This window comes from Bombina bombina, chromosome 1 (assembly GCF_027579735.1).
Source record: "Bombina bombina isolate aBomBom1 chromosome 1, aBomBom1.pri, whole genome shotgun sequence".
Lineage (NCBI taxonomy): Eukaryota > Metazoa > Chordata > Amphibia > Anura > Bombinatoridae > Bombina > Bombina bombina.
In genome coordinates, this window is record NC_069499.1 from 1,571,701,947 (window position 1) to 1,571,723,445 (window position 21,499).

General features: G+C 40.1%; 1 protein-coding gene across 3 annotated transcripts in view; it reads right to left on the reverse strand.

The window, feature by feature from the left end:
- PIK3R5 (phosphoinositide-3-kinase regulatory subunit 5) overlaps positions 1-21,499 on the reverse strand; it is a 185,590-nt gene that overhangs the window by 47,936 nt on the left and 116,155 nt on the right. For 2 of the 3 annotated variants that reach the window (XM_053709995.1, XM_053709986.1), the window contains exons 4-8: positions 20,527-20,627; positions 13,864-13,932; positions 7,158-7,296; positions 5,284-5,353; positions 212-386 (exon numbers count right to left, since the gene is read on the reverse strand). In XM_053709995.1, coding sequence (XP_053565970.1) covers positions 212-386; positions 5,284-5,353; positions 7,158-7,296; positions 13,864-13,932; positions 20,527-20,627 — 554 coding nt within the window. The remainder of the gene's footprint in view (positions 1-211; positions 387-5,283; positions 5,354-7,157; positions 7,297-13,863; positions 13,933-20,526; positions 20,628-21,499) is intronic. The other variant, XM_053710004.1, reaches the window with a different exon arrangement.

Genomic DNA, 21,499 nt, shown 5'->3' on the forward strand with positions numbered 1-21,499 from the left:
TAGTAAGAGATACACCACCTTTCATGAGTGTTACTAGAAGGATTTTTGCAAACAGACTTATGTTAATAATTATAATATTCAATACATTAGAAATCAATAGTAGCCAAAAGTTCCTTTTTTTTTCGCTGTCTGTCACTGGCCTACAGGTCTTATCATGTTTGGTCGTAAATAATAACAAAATGACACATCTGGCAGTGCCAGACTCACCAACCTTGAGAGCGACCTCCAGACACTGAAGCTGGCTTGCAGGTCCCAGATTTGCCTGATACAAGTGCTTAATCAGCGAGATGTGCGTGTCCTGTGCTGAGTGTTCTGTGTTACTCAGATGCTCCGCAACTGACAAAAAATCACTGGGCAGTTCTGCACGATTCACCAGAAGTACTGTGCTGTAAATGTGTACATACAGTGTTACCCACCTTTATATGCATATTGTGTAATGATGCTAAAAATATATTCCAAAACTGAAATTATTCATTAACAATATCTGCAAGCCCTGCTAAAATTGTTTCATTCAGTACTAAAAAATATGAGAGAACATGAAAACACAGCACACACATAAACACATACATACACCCACAGACATACAAACACACCACACACATAAACACATACATACACCCACAGACATACAAACACACCACACAGATAAACACATACATACACCCACAGACATACAAACACACCACACACATAAACACATACATACACCCACAGACATACAAACACACATGCACACATAGGGGCCGAATTATTAAGCTCCGAATGGAGCTTGATGCCCCGTGTTTCTGGCGAGCCTTCAGGCTCACCAGAAACACAAGTTATGAAGCGGTGGTTTAAAGACCGCTGCTCCATAACCTGTCCGCCTGCTCTGAGGAGGCGGACAGACATTGGCAGAAATCAACCCGATCGAATACGATCGGGTTGATTGACACCCCCTGCTAGCAGCTGCGAATCTGCAGGGGGCAGTGTTACACCAGCAGTTCACCAGAACTGCTGGTGCAATGATAAATGCAGAGAGCGTATGCTGTCGGCATTTATCGATGTGCAACGGACATGATCCGCAATATTGGATCATGTCCGCTCGCACATTAATAAATAGGCCCAATAGACTCACCCATACACCACACAGGCATACACATATATACACACACACACACATAAATACACCATACACATACGCACATAAACACTCCACACACATGTACACACATGCACTCATAGACTCACCGATACACCACACAGACATACACGCACACAGACATACACCACACACACACACACCACAGGCACACATGTACACACATGCACGCATAGACTCACCGATACACCACACAGACATACACGCACACAGACATACACCACACACACACACACCACAGGCACACATGTACACACATGCACGCATAGACTCACCGATACACCACACAGACATACACGCACACAGACATACACCACACACACACACACCACAGGCACACATGTACACACATGCACGCATAGACTCACTCATACACCACAGACACACATATACACCACACACATACATACACCACACAGACATACACAGACACATACATACACCACACAGACATACACGCACACATACATACACCACACAGACATACACACACACATACATACACCACATAGAAATACACACACACAGACATACACCACACACACACAACAGACACACATGTACACACATGCACGCATAGACTCACCCATACACCACAGACACACATATACACCACACACATACATACACTACACAGACACACACATACATACATACACCACACAGACATACACAGACACATACATACACACACATATACCACACAGATACACACACACACAGACACACACATACACACACACACACAGACATACACCACACACACCACAGACACACATGTACACACATGCACGCATAGACTCACCCATACACCACAGACACACATATGCACCACACACATACATACACTAAACAGACACACACCACACAGACATACACAGACACATACAAACACCACACAGACATACACGCACACAGACATACACCACACACACACACACCACAGACACACATGTACACACATGCACGCATAGACTCACCCATACACCACAGACACACATATACACCACACACATACATACACTACACAGACACACACATACATACACCACACAGACATACATACACACACATATACCACACAGATACACACACACACACATACATACATACACTACACAGACACACACACATACATACACCACACAGACTTACACACACATATACATACACCACACAGACATACACAGACACATACATACACACACATATACCACACAGATACACACACACATACACCACACACATAAACACACATACAAACACACACTCGCACACACATACCACACAGAAACACACACATACACATCACACACACACATATACACAGTCACCACACACACATACATACACCACACAGACTTACACACACATATACATACACCACACAGACATACACAGACACATACATACACACACATACACACACACAGAGACACACATAAAAACACCACACACATAAACACACATACAAACACACACTCGCACACACATACCACACAGAAACACACACATACACATAACACACACACATATACACAGTCACCACACACACATACATACACCACACACACTTACACACACATATACATACACCACACAGACATACACAGACACATACATACACACACATACACACACACAGAGACACACATAAAAACACCACACACATAAACACACACTCGCACACACATACCACACAGAAACACACACATACACATCACACACACACATATACACAGTCACCACACACACATACATACACATGTATTTCATTATAAACATTTGCTACATTGCTTCATAAGAAACATTCATTCCACAAAAATAATTACTGAAGGCTTTTCTTAAAAAAACTCAATAGTGGCTTGAACATAATTAGATAACTAGCTTGACTAATGGTACTAAAGACGTCACCCTGCATGTCTCGGTTTTTAATATTTTTCTACTAAAAAGATTGTATTTAAATTTCTACACCTGGAGAGCCAGGACTGGATTTGCTAACAGTCACATAAGCTTTTATTTGAACAAGCATTAAAAGACCATTAAATACATCAGAACTTCAGAATCACAAAAAGCATAATAATAGACAATGCAATAACACTCTGAATTTTAAATGATCAATTTTAAAAGAAAGTAATTTGCTGCCCCATGTATCATGTGACAGCCATTAGCCAATAACAGACTTATATATGTATAGACTGTGAACTTTTGCACATGCTCAGTAGGAGCTGGTGCCTCATAAAGTGTGTGTATAAAAGACTGCACTATTTGATAATAGAAGTAAATATGAAAGTCTCTTAAAACTGCTGCTCTCTCTGAATTATGAAGTTTTGACTTTAGTGTCCCTTTAATTGTAATGTTAACTTTATTTGCAAATAACAATAACTTATAGTATAGTAGTTGGAGCTTTAGTTTAGCAAGGATATTTTATATCATGATGTTTAGCAAGGATATTTTATAGCATGATGTTTAGCAAGGATATTTTATAGCATGATGTTTAGCAAGGGTATTTTATAGCATGATGTTTAGCAAGGATATTTTATAGCATGATGTTAACAAGGATATTTTATAGCATGATGTTTAGCAAGGGTATTTTATAGCATGATGTTTAGCAAGGATATTTTATAGCATGATGTTTAGCAAGGGTATTTTATAGCATGATGTTTAGCAAGGATATTTTATATCATGATGTTTAGCAAGGATATTTTATAGCATGATGTTTAGCAAGGATATTTTATAGCATGATGTTTAGCAAGGATATTTTATAGCATGATGTTTAGCAAGGATATTTTATAGCATGATGTTTAGCAAGGGTATTTTATAGCATGATGTTTAGCAAGGATATTTTATAGCATGATGTTTAGCAAGGGTATTTTATAGCATGATATTTAGCAAGGATATTTTATAGCATGATGTTAACAAGGATATTTTATAGCATGATGTTTAGCAAAGATATTTTATATCATGATGTTTAGCAAGGATATTTTATAGCATGATGTTTAGCAAGGATATTTTATAGCATGATGTTTAGCAAGGATATTTTATAGCATGATGTTTAGCAAGGATATTTTATAGCATGATGTTGAATAGGGAAGTGGGATGTTGAAAAGGAAAATGTGTTAGGAAACAATACTGTGATATTTAATAGAAAAATGAATATAGTGACAAATATTTTACACAGAGAGTTTTGAGTATGTTGTTTATGTGTAAAGGTCATAGCTTGATGTTTAATGGGAATTTCCAGTGCTTTGTTTATGGCATCACAAATTCAGACCTGTACATAAAAAATAATGCAATTCAGTAGCAAACCCAATTAAATTCAATTTGATCAGTTCAGTGAATTAAATCTCACAATCAGTTACATCACATCTTACTGATGATATCACAAACCCTTTAACATATAACATTGTGGCTCACAGTACATATACAGTGCAATAATAAAATAATAACAAATGTCAAATTAGATATAAAACAAAATGTCAGATTAAAAAAAAATGTTTATTTGTAAATGGCACCTTCACAGGCATCTGTAACCCTTTGCACACCAGACACTACAGTGCCATCTAAGTAGTTCTCTTGTTGGCAGTCCAAGGGTTAAAAAGATAGTAACATTACAACATTTTTATGTGGTTAAAATGTCAAACTTTGTTTGCGGCAGTTGTTCTTCAATAATCCTACTCCACCCACTCCTTGCCTTATCTGGAGGAGCCAATCAGGACTGGACATAACTAGTTATGGTCATTTTGTTAGCAAAATCTCAATTGTTTTGCAGCTATCTTATTTTATCACCTGTGATGCCACAGAGACAATCTCTAAGCCAATCAGAGACAGGGTTAGGCTTGTGTTCCATTTGCACTTTGAGTTCTTAGAACTGGAACACCCACAACTTTCAGACTAAAATTACAGAAAAAGGGGGCAAAATAAATATGAACGTATAAGCAAAGTTGTATTACTAAACAAAACATGTTATATTACAATCTGGGCAAGTTTACTGTCCCTTTAAGTAAATAATCAAAGAAGCAATAGCACTAGGTTACCAGTAGACGTACCCCTGAGCTGTGAATCAAACATTAGGGACCCTGATGTTATTGAGTCTTTACCTCACATGCAAATCTCACATTATTATCACAGCGTCTTGTACTCACACAGTGCTGGCGCGTAAGGGCCCGGTCAGAAGTCCTTGCTCTGCCCTCACCAGGCGCTGGTAAGAGATACCTACGGATGAGACACAGAGACCAGTGAGACAGACAGTTTCTGAGCAGATGCCCTTTTATAGGACAATATTGAGACACTGACGCGTTAAACTTATGGCAACTCTGTGGGGTTTTGTTTTTTGGCATTAACATTAAAGGGACACTGAACACAATTTTTTTTCTTTTGTGATTCAGATAGAGCAGCAATTTTAAGCAACTTTCTAATTTACTCCGATTATCAATTTTTCTTCATCCTCTTGCTATCTTTATTTGAAAAAGAAGGCTTCTAAGCTTTTTTTTATCAGAACTCTGGACAGCATTTTTTTATTGGTGGATGAATTTATCCACCAATCAGCAAGGACAACTCAGGTTGTTCACCAAAAATGGGCCGGCATCTAAACTTAAATTCTTGCATTTCAAATAAAGATACCAAGAGAATGAAGAAAATTTGATAATAGGAGTAAATTAGAAAGTTGCTTAAAATTGCATGCTCTATCTGAATCACAAAAGAAAAAAAAAATTGGGTTCAGTGTCCCTTTAATGTTAATGCAATGCTGAATACGGAGAGCGTATTGCTCTCCGCATTTAGCGAGGTCTTGCGGACCTGATCTGCACTGTCGGATCAGATCCGCAAGACCTTTGATAAATGGAGGCCTATGTGTTGGCGAGATACCTAGGTAGGCATCTGGAGCACTATATGGCAGGAAATAGTGCGCCCTCTAGTGCTAGTGCAGATAAATAACATATAGTTCTCCAGAAATTGGCCAGCTCCTGAGCATATTCCCTGCTTTTCCACAGCGATACCAATGACTGCTGTATCTGATTCACATTTTGTGTTTCCTGTCTCTTTAACTAATACAATCAATTCATGGCATATAATTAATATTTTAACACCAAACACTTAAAGGGACATGAAACCCCAAAAAATTATTTTATGATTCGGATAGAGAATACCATTTTAAACAACTTTTCAATTTACTTCTATTATTTAATTTGCTTCCTTCCCTTGTTATCCTTTGCGAAAGGTTTATCTTGGCAAGCTCAGGAGCAGCAGAGAACCTAGGTTCTAGCTGTTGATTGGTGGCTGCATATATATATTGATTGTGATTGGCTCACCCATGTGTTCGGTTAGAAACCATTAGTGAATTGCTGCTCCTTAAACAAATGATACCAAGAGAATGAAATAAATTAGATAATAGAGAATACAATTTTAAACAACTTTCTAATTTACTTCTATCTAAATCATGAAAGAAAAAAAATTGGGTTTCATGTCCCTTTAATTGCAATCATAAATTAACATTCTGACCATTATGTTTCATTTGAGTTATGTCATTTAAATGTTTATTTATTTAAAGAGACATTAGATATTTTATATATGCATTAGAGATTAATAACTGCAATACAAAATCATCTGTATGCAAAGTAAATGATTTTAAAGCTTTTAAAGTTGCCATTTTGTTAGCAAAATTTGAAACGCTTTGCAGTCCACAGATAAAAATGAATAATGAAAGTGCATTGCAGTTAGAATGACATCTTTAGTTTAATGTCCCTTAAATAAGGGTTGACTTGTGAACTAAGCATGGAAAAATGTTTCAAATATGGGAATATATCCAGATATGCCACAGGGAAAAAAAAGCTAAAATTCAAAATGTCAAAGCTGCTGAAATTGAAAAGCTGTAGGAATATTGTTTTTTAATTGACTGGAATAGCACATGGGGTAATAACCACATGTACAGTAGAGAGGATGGAAGGATTTGTGGGCACCAGTGTCCCTTTAATTTCCTTTTGTATGTTCCCCAGTAGGTTGTGGGGTGCAGTGCTGGTACCTGGTGCTCTCTGTTCCTCACTAATGAAGCTCAGGACCTCTTGGAAGATGTGACAGTACGGAGCCGGCCATGTCAGGAAAACGTGAAACGTCTGGAAGGCTTTGGGGAGAAGGTCTGACTCTGGGGGGATGTACGGAGCCTGCAGGGGGCGGGAGACAACATTATTAGTGAAGTTGTGAGCAGCCGATCTCCTGTTTATACACCAGTTTGTATTTATTGTTCCACAAATGATCGAGCAACATTTATAACATGATACTGTGTATGAATATTAGTCTGTATTCCTTCTAATCACACACGACAGATGTCTCATGCAACCTCGTAATTAAACTTCAGATCAAACACATTAACAATGAGATATAGAAGCAACTAAGGTTACAGTGTGAAGTAATGACCACTAATTCACTTATTACAACCATTTGTGCTATTTACATTGATCCTATGCTAGTATACTGTGTAGTTTATAATGTAAAGACAAGGGGACTGGGCCATTTAGAGTAAATATATTAGGCAAAGCATTGGCATGAGACCTCTCAATGGAAAGTGGCAACTTTAATAGGGTAGTGTACCCCAGTATCTGGTAAAAGTTACAGATGTAAGCATCTGCTTCTTAGAGAGTCATGTGACCCAGTCAATCAAAAGGAGGTGCTCTTTTTATGTGAATAAGGGATGCTAATCTTATGACAGTACTAGTAGGGGGATAATGACATCACAATAAATATCCTCTCCATAAAACTCACTGGTCTCTAATAGTACAGCTGATATCTGTTATATAATACATGTTATCCCTCTTACAAATAAGGGTGTCACGCTCCTCTATCTGATATGGGAGATAATATGACCTCTGCTTCTGGGCACTTTTTGTCACTAACGGCTAGATTTAGAGTTTTGTCGGTAACGACCTAAAAAGCTAACGCTGGCTTTTTTCTGGCCGCACCATAAAAATAACTCTGGTATTGAGAGTCCACATAAAGGCTGCGTTAGGCTCCAAAAAAGGAGCGTAGAGCATATTTAACGCAACTTCAACTCTCGATACCAGAGTTGCTTACGCAAGCGGCCAGCCTCAAAAACGTGCTCGTGCACGATTCCCCCATAGGAAACAATGGGGCTGTTTGAGCTGAAAAAAACACCTGCAAAAAAGCCGCGTTCAGCTCCTAACGCAGCACCATTGTTTCCTATGGGGAAACACTTCCTACGTCTGCACCTAACACTCTAACATGTACCCCGAGTCTAAACACCCCTAACCTTACACTTATTAACCCCTAATCTGCCGCCCCCGCTATCGCTGACCCCTGCATATTATTATTAACCCCTAATCTGCCGCTTCGTAAACCGCCGCTACTTACATTATCCCTATGTACCCCTAATCTGCTGCCCTAACATCGCCGACCCCTATATTATATTTATTAACCCCTAATCTGCCCCCCACAACGTCGCCTCCACCTGCCTACACTTATTAACCCCTAATCTGCCGAGCGGACCGCACCGCTATTATTATAAAGTTATTAACCCCTAATCCGCCTCACTAACCCTATAATAAATAGTATTAACCCCTAATCAGCCAATCAGAATCAAGTTCAATCCGATTGGCTGATCCAATCAGCCAATCGGATTGAACTTGATTCTGATTGGCTGATTCCATCAGCCAATCAGAATATTCCTACCTTAATTCCGATTGGCTGATAGAATCCTATCAGCCAATCGGAATTCGAGGGACGCCATCTTGGATGACGTCATTTAAAGGAACCGTCATTCGTCGTTCAGTCGTCGGCCAGGATGGATGTTCCGCGTCGGAGGTCTTCAGGATCCTGCCGCTCCGCTCCGGATGGATGACGATAGAAGATCCCGCTTGGATGAAGACTTCAATCGGATGGAGGACCTCTTCTTGCTCCGCTTGGATCAAGACTTCGGACCCTCTTCTGGACCGATCGCTGAACCCGGTGAGGTGAAGACAAGGTAGGGAGATCTTCAGGGGCTTAGTGTTAGGTTTATTTAAGGGGGGTTTGGGTTAGATTAGGGGTATGTGGGTGGTGGGTTGTAATGTTGGGGGGGGGTATTGTATGTTTTTTTTACAGGCAAAAGAGCTGAACTTCTTGGGGCATGCCCCGCAAAGGGCCCTGTTCAGGGCTGGTAAGGTAAAAGAGCTTTGAACTTTAGTAATCTAGAATAGGGTAGGGCATTTTTTTATTTTGGGGGGCTTTGTTATTTTATTAGGGGGCTTAGAGTAGGTGTAATTAGTTTAAAATTGTTGTAATATTTTTCTTATGTTTGTAAATATTATTTTTTTTTGTAACTTAGTTCTTTTTTATTTTTTGTACTTTAGTTAGTTTATTTCATTGTAGTTATTTGTAGGTATTGTATTTAATTAATTTATTGATAGTGTAGTGTTAGGTTTAATTGTAGGTAATTGTAGGTATTTTATTTAATTAATTTATTGATAGTGTAGTGTTAGGTTTAATTGTAACTTAGGTTAGGATTTATTTTACAGGTAAATTTGTAATTATTTTAACTATTTTAGCTATTAAATAGTTCTTAACTATTTAATAGCTGTTGTACCTGGTTAAAATAAATACAAAGTTACCTGTAAAATAAATATTAATCCTAAAATAGCTATAATATAATTATAATTTATATTGTAGCTATATTAGGATTTATTTTACAGGTAAGTATTTAGCTTTAAATAGGAATAATTTATTTAATAAGAGTTAATTAATTTCGTTAGATTAAAATTATATTTAATTTAGGGGGGTGTTAGTGTTAGGGTTAGACTTAGCTTTAGGGGTTAATACATTTATTAGAATAGCGGTGAGCTCCAGTCGGCAGATTAGGGGTTAATAATTGAAGTTAGGTGTCGGCGATGTTAGGGAGGGCAGATTAGGGGTTAATACTATTTATTATAGGGTAAGTGAGGCGGATTAGGGGTTAATAACTTTATAATAATAGCGGTGCGGTCCGCTTGGCAGATTAGGGGTTAATAAGTGTAGGCAGGTGGAGGCGACGTTGAGGGGGCAGATTAGGGGTTAATAAATATAATATAGGGGTCGGCGGTGTTAGGGGCAGCAGATTAGGGGTACATAGCTATAATGTAGGTGGCGGCGCTTTGCGGTCGGCATATTAGGGGTTAATTATTGTAGGTAGCTGGCTGCGACGTTGTGGGGGGCAGGTTAGGGGTTAATAAATATAATATAGGGGTCGGCGGTGTTAGGGGCAGCAGATTAGGGGTACATAAGTATAACGTAGGTGGCGGTCGGCAGATTAGGGGTTAAAAAAATTTAATCGAGTGGCGGCGATGTGGGGGGGGCCTCGGTTTAGGGGTACATAGGTAGTTTATGGGTGTTAGTGTACATTAGAGTACAGTAGGTAAGAGCTTTATGAACCGGCGTTAGCCCAGAAAGCTGTTAACTACTGACTTTTTTCTGCGGCTGGAGTTTTGTCGTTAGATTTCTAACGCTCACTTCAGCCACGGCTCTAAATACCAGAGTTAGAAAGATCCCATTGAAAAGATAGGATACGCAATTGACGTAAGGGGATCTGCGGTATGGAAAGGTTGCCGCTAAAAAGTGAGCGTTAGACCCTTTTTTGAGTGACTCCAAATACCGGAGGTAGCCTAAAACCAGCGTTAGGAGCCTCTAACGCTGGTTTTCACGGCTACCGCCAAACTCCAAATCTAGGCCATAGATTTTAGGTAAAAAGCTAGTGGAGCAGTGCAGCAGATGACAGACAGACATCCACCTCACTTGAAGGGCACTATGGAGGATACAACACTGTCTTTCTTCCTGTCCCTGCTAGTACACTTTGTCCCTTGCAGAGACTGAGCTTTTAAACATGCCACTACCATTAGTACACTTTGTCCCTTGCAGAGACTGAGCTTTTAAACATGCCACTACCATTAGTACACTTTGTCCCTTGCAGAGACTCAGCTTTTAAACATGCCACTACCATTAGTACACTTTGTCCCTTGCAGAGACTCAGCTTTTAAACATGTCACTACCATTAGTACACTTTGTCCCTTGCAGAGACTCAGCTTTTAAACATGCCACTACCATTAGTACACTTTGTCCCTTGCAGAGACTCAGCTTTTAAACATGCCACTACCATTAGTACACTTTGTTCCTTGCAGAGACTGAGCTTTTAAACATGCCACTACCATTAGTACACTTTGTCCCTTGCAGAGACTGAGCTTTTAAACATGCCACTACCATTAGTACACTTTGTCCCTTGCAGAGACTGAGCTTTTAAACATGCCACTACCATTAGTACACTTTGTCCCTTACAGAGACTGAGCTTTTAAACATGTCACTACCATTAGTACACTTTGAGGCCAATTTAACAAAGGTCTTGCGGACCTGATCTGACACTGCGAATCAGGTCCGCAAGACCTCGCTAAATGCGGAGAGCAATACGCTCTCCGTATTCAGCATTGCACCAGCAGCTCACTAGACCTTTAGACCGCTGCTCCATAACTTGTTTTTCTGGCAAGTCTGAAGACTCGCCAGAAACACGGGCCCACAAGCTTGATAAATGGGCCTCTTTGGCTCTTGCACGGACTGATCAAATAAACATGTCACTGTCACTAAATTAGTAAACTGTAGCCCTAGCAGGGACTGAGCTCATAAGCTTGTAACTGTCATTATTACACTTTAGCAGGCACTGATCTCAAGAACATATCACTGTCATTATTACACTTTAGCAGGCACTGATCTCAAGAACATATCACTGTCATTATCACACTTTAGCAGGCACTGATCTCAAGAACATATCACTGTCATTATTACACTTTAGCAGGCACTAATCTCAAGAACATATCACTGTCATTATTACACTCTAGCAGGCACTGATCTCAAGAATATATCACTGTCATTATTACACTTTAGCAGGCACTGATCTCAAGAACATATCACTCTCATTATCACACTTTAGCAGGCACTGATCTCAAGAACATATCACTGTCATTATTACACTTTAGCAGGCACTGATCTCAAGAACATATCACTGTCATTATTACACTTTAGCAGGCACTAATCTCAAGAACATATCACTCTCATTATCACACTTTAGCAGGCACTGATCTCAATAACATATCACTGTCATTATTACACTTTAGCAGGCACTGATCTCAAGAACATATCACTGTCATTATTACACTTTAGCAGGCACTGATCTCAAGAACATATCACTCTCATTATCACACTTTAGCAGGCACTGATCTCAAGAACATATCACTGTCATTATTACACTTTAGCAGGCACTGATCTCAAGAACATATCACTGTCATTATTACACTTTAGCAGGCACTGATCTCAAGAACATATCACTGTCATTATTACACTTTAGCAGGCACTGATCTCAAGAACATATCACTGTCATTATTACACTTTAGCAGGCACTGATCTCAAGAACATATCACTGTCATTATTACACTTTAGCAGGCACTGATCTCAAGAACATATCACTGTCATTATTACACTCTAGCAGACACTGATCTCAAGAACATATCACTGTCATTATTACACTCTAGCAGGCACTGATCTCAAGAACATATCACTGTCATTATTACACTTTAGCAGGCACTGATCTCAAGAACATATCACTGTCATTATTACACTTTAGCAGGCACTGATCTCAAGAACATATCACTGTCATTATTACACTCTAGCAGACACTGATCTCAAGAACATATCACTGTCATTATTACACTCTAGCAGGCACTGATCTCAAGAACATATCACTGTCATTATTACACTTTAGCAGGCACTGATCTCAAGAACATATCACTGTCATTATTACACTTTAGCAGGCACTAATCTCAAGAACATATCACTGTCATTGCTTGCTGCCTGAGAGTCCTTTTCTCCTAACCCAGCCCCCCAGGTGGGACACGATATCTAAATGTTGAAGCACTTTAGAAGTGATGCAGCAGTACTATACAAAACTGACATGAGAATATCACCTGAACATCTCTATGTAAAAAAGGAAGATATTTTACCTCAAAATTTCCTCAGTAGCCACATCAGATTGTAAAGGACTTTAAGCAGCCAATCAGGCTACTAGTCCTGGGACTTACAAGGGATGGTGCATCTGGCATGTGCAGACAGTCATGTAATGTTATTTCCCTCCTTAGTTTAAGTACATTTCAGTAAATGTCATGTGATCACAATAAACAAACAATGACATCAGTACTGATGAAGCGGATTGGCTGTTTTTTTGTTTGTTTTTTAATATGTAGCAGACAGTAGCTAAAGGATATGTGTTCACAGAGCACTTACTTTTGTGAGATGTAGAACTTTTGAGGTAAAATATCTACCTTTACATAGAGATGCTCAGGTGATATTTTCTTGTCAGCTTTTTACAGTTATGCTGCATCACTTTCAAGTGATTTAGCATATGGGTATTATGTCCCTTTAAAGAGTCAAGAAACTTCTATAGAGTCTGTAACAATGAAGAGACTTTTCGCTGCCAGTTCCGCCTTAGATATAACATCACCGGCTGCTGCACGCTGCCACGCACCATTGGGTAAATGTGGGAACATCTATGACAGCTTAGCTGAACTGGTCACCTTATGAGTAGACTTTGTCCCTAGTAGTGACTGAGCACATAAGCATGTCACTGTAATCAATACACTGTGGCCAGAGCAAGGGACAAAGCCTCTATGCCATTGTATGTCATTTCTATAAGTAGATTGTACTCTCAGTATTTACAGGTCACTTACTCTGAGCACCGCAAAATAAAACATCAGGGCGAGTGGGGTGAGAAGGTCGTATTCACAATTCTCCTGAGCCTGTAGAAATAACAACAAACAAATATACATTTCCTTTACCAGGGTAAACATCCAGTATCATAACTGCAGAACCTTTATTTACAGTATATATTCTGATGCCCCTTCCCCTGGGGATTTCATGTCATTTGACCTGATTTATTAGTCCCAAATAATGTGACCTGACTGGAGGGTTTGCAAAGTTTAAGTGGTCTTCCTGTAGCGCCTCACGTGTGTCTGTGAAGCTATTGTTCTAATCTGAGCTCTGCTAATGAGAGGGAGGTCAGGAAATTGGATATTTTCCCTATTCCTCGGCCACTATTCATGCTGCAGATGTGAGCGGTACACTCTTCCCGTATTTTGCAGGTTCTCACCAAACTCAAGGGAATCCCAGCACCTGTTATCAAAACTACAGCTATTGTACGCAAGTCCCTCAGAGCGTCAGGTGACACAAAGGATAAATCATGTCTCGTAGAGAGGTTCCGTGAAAGTCTTTAGGGACAAATCATGTTATGTTGATGGGTCACATGACAGTCTATGGGGACGAATCGTGTTATGTAGATGGGTCACATGAAAGTCTATAGGGACAAATCATGTTATGCAGAGGGGTCACATGACAACCTACGGGGAAAAATCATGTCTTGTAGAGGGGTCACATGACAGTCTATAGGGACAACTCATGTTATGCAGAGGGGTCACATGACAACCTATGGGGACAAATCATGTCTTGTAGAGGGGTCACATGACAGTCTATAGGGAAAAATCATGTTATGTAGAGAGGTCACATGACAACCTATAGGACAAATCATGTCTTGTAGACGTGTCACATGACAGTCTATAGGGACAAATCATGTCTTATAGAGGGGTCACATGAAAGTCTATGGGGACAAATCATGTTATGTAGAGGGGTCACATGAGAGGTCACATGAAAGTCTATAGGGACAAATCAGGTTATGTAGAGGGTTCACATGCAAGTCTATGGGGACAAATCATGTTATGTAGAGAGGTCACATGACAACCTATGGGGACAAATCATGTTATATAGAGGGGTCACATGAAAGTCTATGGGGACAAATCATGTTATGTAGAGGGGTCACATGAAAGTCTATGGGGACAAATCATGTTATGTAGAGGGGTCACATGAAAGTCTATGGGGACAAATCATGTTATGTAGAGGGGTCACATGAAAGTCTATGGGGACAAATCATGTTATGTAGAGGGGTCACATAAGAATCTATGGGGACAAATCATGTCTTGTAGAGGGGTCACATGACAGTCTATGGGGACAAATCATGTTATGTAGAGGGGTCACATGACAGTCTATGGGTACAAATCATGTTATGTAGAGGGGTCACATGACAGTCTATGGGGACAAATCATGTTATGTAGAGGGGTCACATGACAGTCTATGGGGACAAATAATGTTATGTAGAGGGGTCACATGACAGTCTATGGGAACTAATCATGTTATGTAGAGGGGTCACATGACAGTCTATGGGGACAAATCATGTCATGTAGAGGGGTCACATGAGAGTCTATGGGGACAAATCATGTCATGTAGAGGGGTCATATGACAGTCTATGGTGACAAATCATGTTATGTAGAGGGGTCACATGACAGTCTATGGGGACAAATCATGTTATGTAGAGGGGTCACATGACAGTCTATGGGGACAAATCATGTTATGTAGAGGGGTCACATGAAAGTCTATGGGGACAAATCATGTTATGTAGAGGGGTCACATGACATTCTATGGGGACAAATCATGTTATGTAGAGGGGTCACATGAAAGTCTATGGGGACAAATCATGTTATGTAGAGGGGTCACATAAGAATCTATGGGGACAAATCATGTCTTGTAGAGGGGTCACATGACAGTCTATGGGTACAAATCATGTTATGTAGAGGGGTCACATGACAGTCTATGGGTACAAATCATGTTATGTAGAGGGGTCACATGACAGTCTATGGGGACAAATCATGTTATGTAGAGGGGTCACATGACAGTCTATGGGAACTAATCATGTTATGTAGAGGGGTCACATGACAGTCTATGGGGACAAATCATGTCATGTAGAGGGGTCACATGAGAGTCTATGGGGACAAATCATGTCATGTAGAGGGGTCATATGACAGTCTATGGTGACAAATCATGTTATGTAGAGGGGACACATGACAGTCTATGGGAACTAATCATGTTATGTAGAGGGGTCACATGACAGTCTATGGGGACAAATCATGTCATGTAGAGGGGTCACATGAGAGTCTATGGGAACTAATCATGTTATGTAGAGGGGTCACATGACAGTCTATGGGAACTAATCATGTTATGTAGAGGGGTCACATGACAGTCTATGGGGACAAATCATGTCATGTAGAGGGGTCACATGAGAGTCTATGGGGACAAATCATGTTATGTAGAGGGGTCATATGACAGTCTATGGTGACAAATCATGTTATGTAGAGGGGACACATGACAGTCTATGGGAACTAATCATGTTATGTAGAGGGGTCACATGACAGTCTATGGGGACAAATCATGTCATGTAGAGGGGTCACATGAGAGTCTATGGGGACAAATCATGTTATGTAGAGGGGTCATATGACAGTCTATGGTGACAAATCATGTTATGTAGAGGGGTCACATGACAGTCTATGGGGACAAATCATGTTATGTAGAGGGGTCACATGACAGTCTATGGGGACATATCATGTTATGTAGAGGGGTCACATGACAGTCTATGGGGACATATCATGTTATGTAGAGGGGTCACATGAAAGTCTATGGGGACATATCATGTTATGTAGAGGGGTCACATGACAGTCTATGGGGACATATCATGTTATGTAGAGGGGTCACATGACAGTCTATGGGGACATATCATGTTATGTAGAGGGGTCACATGACATTCTATGGGGACAAATCATGTTATGTAGAGGGATCACATGAAAGTCTATGGGGACAAATCATGTTATGTAGAGGGGTCACATAAGAATCTATGGGGACAAATAATGTCTTGTAGAGGGGTCACATGACAGTCTATGGGGACAAATCATGTTATGTAGAGGGGTCACATGACAGTCTATGGGTACAAATCATGTTATGTAGAGGGGTCACATGACAGTCTATGGTGACAAATCATGTTATGTAGAGGGGTCACATGACAGTCTATGGGGACAAATCATGTTATGTAGAGGGGTCACATGACAGTCTATGGGGACAAATCATGTTATGTAGAGGGGTCACATGAAAGTCTATGGGGACAAATCATGTTATGTAGAGGGGTCACATGACATTCTATGGGGACAAATCATGTTATGTAGAGGGGTCACGTGATAGTCTATGGGGACAAATCATGTTATGTAGAGGGGTCACATGAAAGTCTATGGGGACAAATCATGTGATGTAGAGGGGTCACATGAAAGTCTATGGGGACAAATCATGTTATGTAGAGGGGTCACATGAAAGTCTATGGGGACAAATCATGTTATGTAGAAGGGTCACATGACAACCTATGGGGACAAATCATGTCTTGTAGAAGGGTCACATGACAGTCTATAGGGACAAATCATGTCTTGTAGAAGGGTCACATGACAGTCTATAGGGACAAATCATGTCTTATAGAGGGGTCACATGAAAGTCTATGGGGACAAATCATCTTACGCAGAGGAGTTACATGAGAGTCTATGGGGACAAATCATGTTATGTAGTGGGGGTCACATGACATTCTATGGGGACAAATCATGTTATGTAGAGGGGTCACATTTAAGTCTATGGGGACAAATCATGTCATGTAGAGGGGTCACAAAACAACCTAATTGAACAAATCATGTCTTGTAGAGGGGTCACATGAAAGTGTATGGGGACAACTTATGTTTTGTAGAGGGGTCACATGACAGTCTATGGGGACAAATCATGTCTTGTAGAGAGGTCACATCACAGTCTATGGGGACATATCATGTTATGTAGAGAAATCACATGAAAGTCTATGGGGATAAATCATGTTATGTAGAGGGGTCACATGACAGTCTATGGGGACAAATCATGTTATGTAGAGGGGTCACATGAAAGTCTATGGGGACAAATCATGTTATGTAGAGGGGTCACATGAGAGTCTATGGGGACAAATCATGTTATGTAGAGGGGTCACATGAAAGTCTATAGGGACAAATAATGTTATGTAGAGGGGTCACATGACAGTCTATGGGGACAAATCATGTCTTGTAGAGGGGTCACATGACAGTCTATAGGGACAAATCATGTTATGTAGAGGGGTCACATGAAAGTCTATAGGGACAAATAATGTTATGTAGAGGGGTCACATGACAGTCTATGGGGACAAATCATGTCTTGTAGAGGGGTCACTTGACAGTCTATAGGGTCAAATCATGTTATGTAGAGGGGTCACATGACAGTCTATGGGGACAAATCATGTTATGTAGAGGGGTCACGTGACAGTCTATGGGGACGAATCATGTTATGTAGATGGGTCACATGACAGTCTATGGGGACAAATCATGTAATGTATAGGGGTCACATGAAAGTCTATGGGGACAAATCATGTTATGTACAGGGGTCACATGACAGTCTATGGGGACAAATCATGTTATGTAGAGGGGTCACATGACAGTCTATGGGGACAAATCATGTAATGTAGAGGGGTCACATGACAGTCTATGGGGAGAAATCCTGTAATTTAGAGGGGTCACATGACAGCCTATGGGGAAAAATCATGTTATGTAGAGGGGTCACATGAGAGTCTATGGGGACAAATACATGAAAGTCTATGGGGACAAATCATGTCATGTAGAGGGGTCACATGAAAGTCTTTGGGGACAAATCATGTCTTATAGAGGGGTCACATGACAGTCTATGGGGACAAATCATGTTATGTAGAGCAGTCACATGAAAGTCTATGGGGACAAATAATGTCATGTAGAGGGGTCACATGACAGTCTATGGGGACAAATCATGTTATGTAAAGGGGTCCCATGAAAGTCTATGGCGACAATTCATGTTATATAGAGGGGTCACATGAAAGTCTATGGGGACAAATCATGTTATATAGAGGGGTCACATGAAAGTCTATGGGGACAAATCATGTTATATAGAGGGGTCACATGAAAGTCTATGAGGACAAATCATGTTATGTAGAGGGGTCACATGAGAGTCTATGGGGACAAATCATGTTATGTAGAGGGGTCACATGAGAGTTTATGGGGACAAATTATGTTATGTAGAGGGGTCACATGAGAGTCTATGGGGACAAATCATGTTATGTAGAGGGGTCACATGACAGTCTATGGGGACAAATCATGTTATGTAGAGTGGTCACATGAAAGTCTATGAGGACAAATCATGTTATGTAGATGGGTCACATGAGAGTCTATGGGGACAAATCATGTTATGTAGAGGGGTCACATGAGAGTCCATGGGGACAAATCATGTTATGTAGAGGGATCACATGAGAGTCTATGGGGACAAATCCTGTTATGTAAAGAGGTCCCATGAAAGTCTATGGCGACAATTCATGTATTATAGATATGTCACATGACAGTCTATAGGGACAAATCATGTAATGTCCCTTTACATAGCTTTAAACCTGTAACCTGCAAATGCTGTGAGTCAATTGCTGGTTTAGGCAATTTGCAGCATTTGAAATATATTATAGATTTTCAAAAGTTATTTTTAGTAAGAGATTATTAACGCCCCTCCCCCAAAATGTAATATCTCTTTTATATTACTCCAACTTCAACTCTATTAATCTTATAGTCTGCAACACTTCTTATCAACTCCTTTATTTCATTCAGTGCTCTGCTCCCCAACCTTCGACATCATTATAAATACAGCTTTTGTTTACAAATTGTGCTTTCTCTCACGCTCCCTAGAGAGGCAAAAAAGCAAATTCTGTAACCTGCAAATGCTGAAAATCAAACAGCTGATTAAGTACAGTGGCAGCATTTAGAAACTTAAGTTACAGAATATGCCTTCTGGTCTCTCTAGGGAGCGTGTGAAAAAGCACAATATTTTATACAGCAGCAAAAGATATTTAATGTCCTTTTGCTATCACAGTGGTACCCAATAGTCAGCGCCATCATTTAGCACATTGCGTACCAGGCAGATCATCGGGAAGTGCCGTACTTGCAGTTATGTCTGCTGCACAGAACAGGCGCTTGTGCTGATTTCATTGTCTAGGGACCCAGGTCATCAGATGAAGGGCCCGGTTCTATAAAGCTGTCTGTGCTTGCCAGTCCGTCTATTTCCCAGGTGGAATTCTATAAAGTCACTTTATACCCTGAAAACAGGGTGTCTAGCTAAGGGACGTAAACTGCATTTTCGTATGGAAAGGAGATGAATACATTACTAAAGTGCACAAGGAAATCTGTAATTTAAAAATCATAGTGAGCGCAGGTTAGTAACCATGGTTACTGATCAGCTGATTACTTCATTTGTGCAGTGGTTCAGCTACAATGAAAACCTGGCCTGTTGGGGAGGCCTGAGGACAGGTGGTCTACAGCAAGCAGTTTAATGACTAATAATTCTTATACCTCTCTGGATTTATAACGGCCCTCCTTCCCCTACTCCAGCTGCAACAATAAACCCATTTGCTTTCTCACCTCTCGGGTCCTGTCCATAATTTTCTCAGCCAGGATGATATAATTGGCTGCATCTCGGTTCACCAACTCTTCTAGGCTCCAGTAGTTCAGACACAGCCCAGCTATGGAGAAAGGAGGCCGAAACAGAGAAAAACATAGTTATCTATCGGCTAGATTGCGAGTTTTGCGGTATGGGTGAAAAAGCAGCGTTAAGGCTCTTTATCACTACCGCTGGTATTACAAGTCTTGCAGGTATATCTGTACTGCACACTTTTTTGGCCGTAACGCAACGTAACTACCGCAGCTTTCAAAAAGTCATTTTTCAATGGGACTTCCTTTGCGCCGGTATTACGAGTCTGCCTGGGAAGTCAAAAAGTGAGTGGTACAGCCTATACCGTCAAGATCCATACCGTAAACTGAAAGTCAGTAGTTATGAGTTTTATGCTACAAAGCTGTAACATAAAACTCATAACTAAAGTGCTAAAAAGTACACTAACACCCATAAACTACCTATTAACCCCTAAACCGAGGCCCTCCCGCATCGCAAACAATAAAATAAAAATATTAACCCCTAATCTACCACTCCGGACGTCGCCGCCACTAGAATAAACATATTAATCCCTAAACCGCCGTACTCCCGCATCGTAAACACTAGTTAAATATTATTACCCCCTAATCTGCTGTCCCTAACATCGCCGACACCTACATTACAGTTATTAACCCCTAATCTGCCACCCCCAACGTCGCCGCCACTATACTAAAGTTATTAACCCCTAAACCTAACCCTAAGTCTAATTCTAACACCCACTAACTTTAATATAATTAAAATAAATCTAATTAAGAATTCCTATCATTAGCTAAATAACTACTATTTAAAACTAAATACTTACCTGTAAAATAAACCCTAAGCTAGCTACAATATAACTAATAGTTACATTGTATCTAGCTTAGGTTTAATTTTATTTCACAGGCAAGTTTGTATTTATTTTAACTA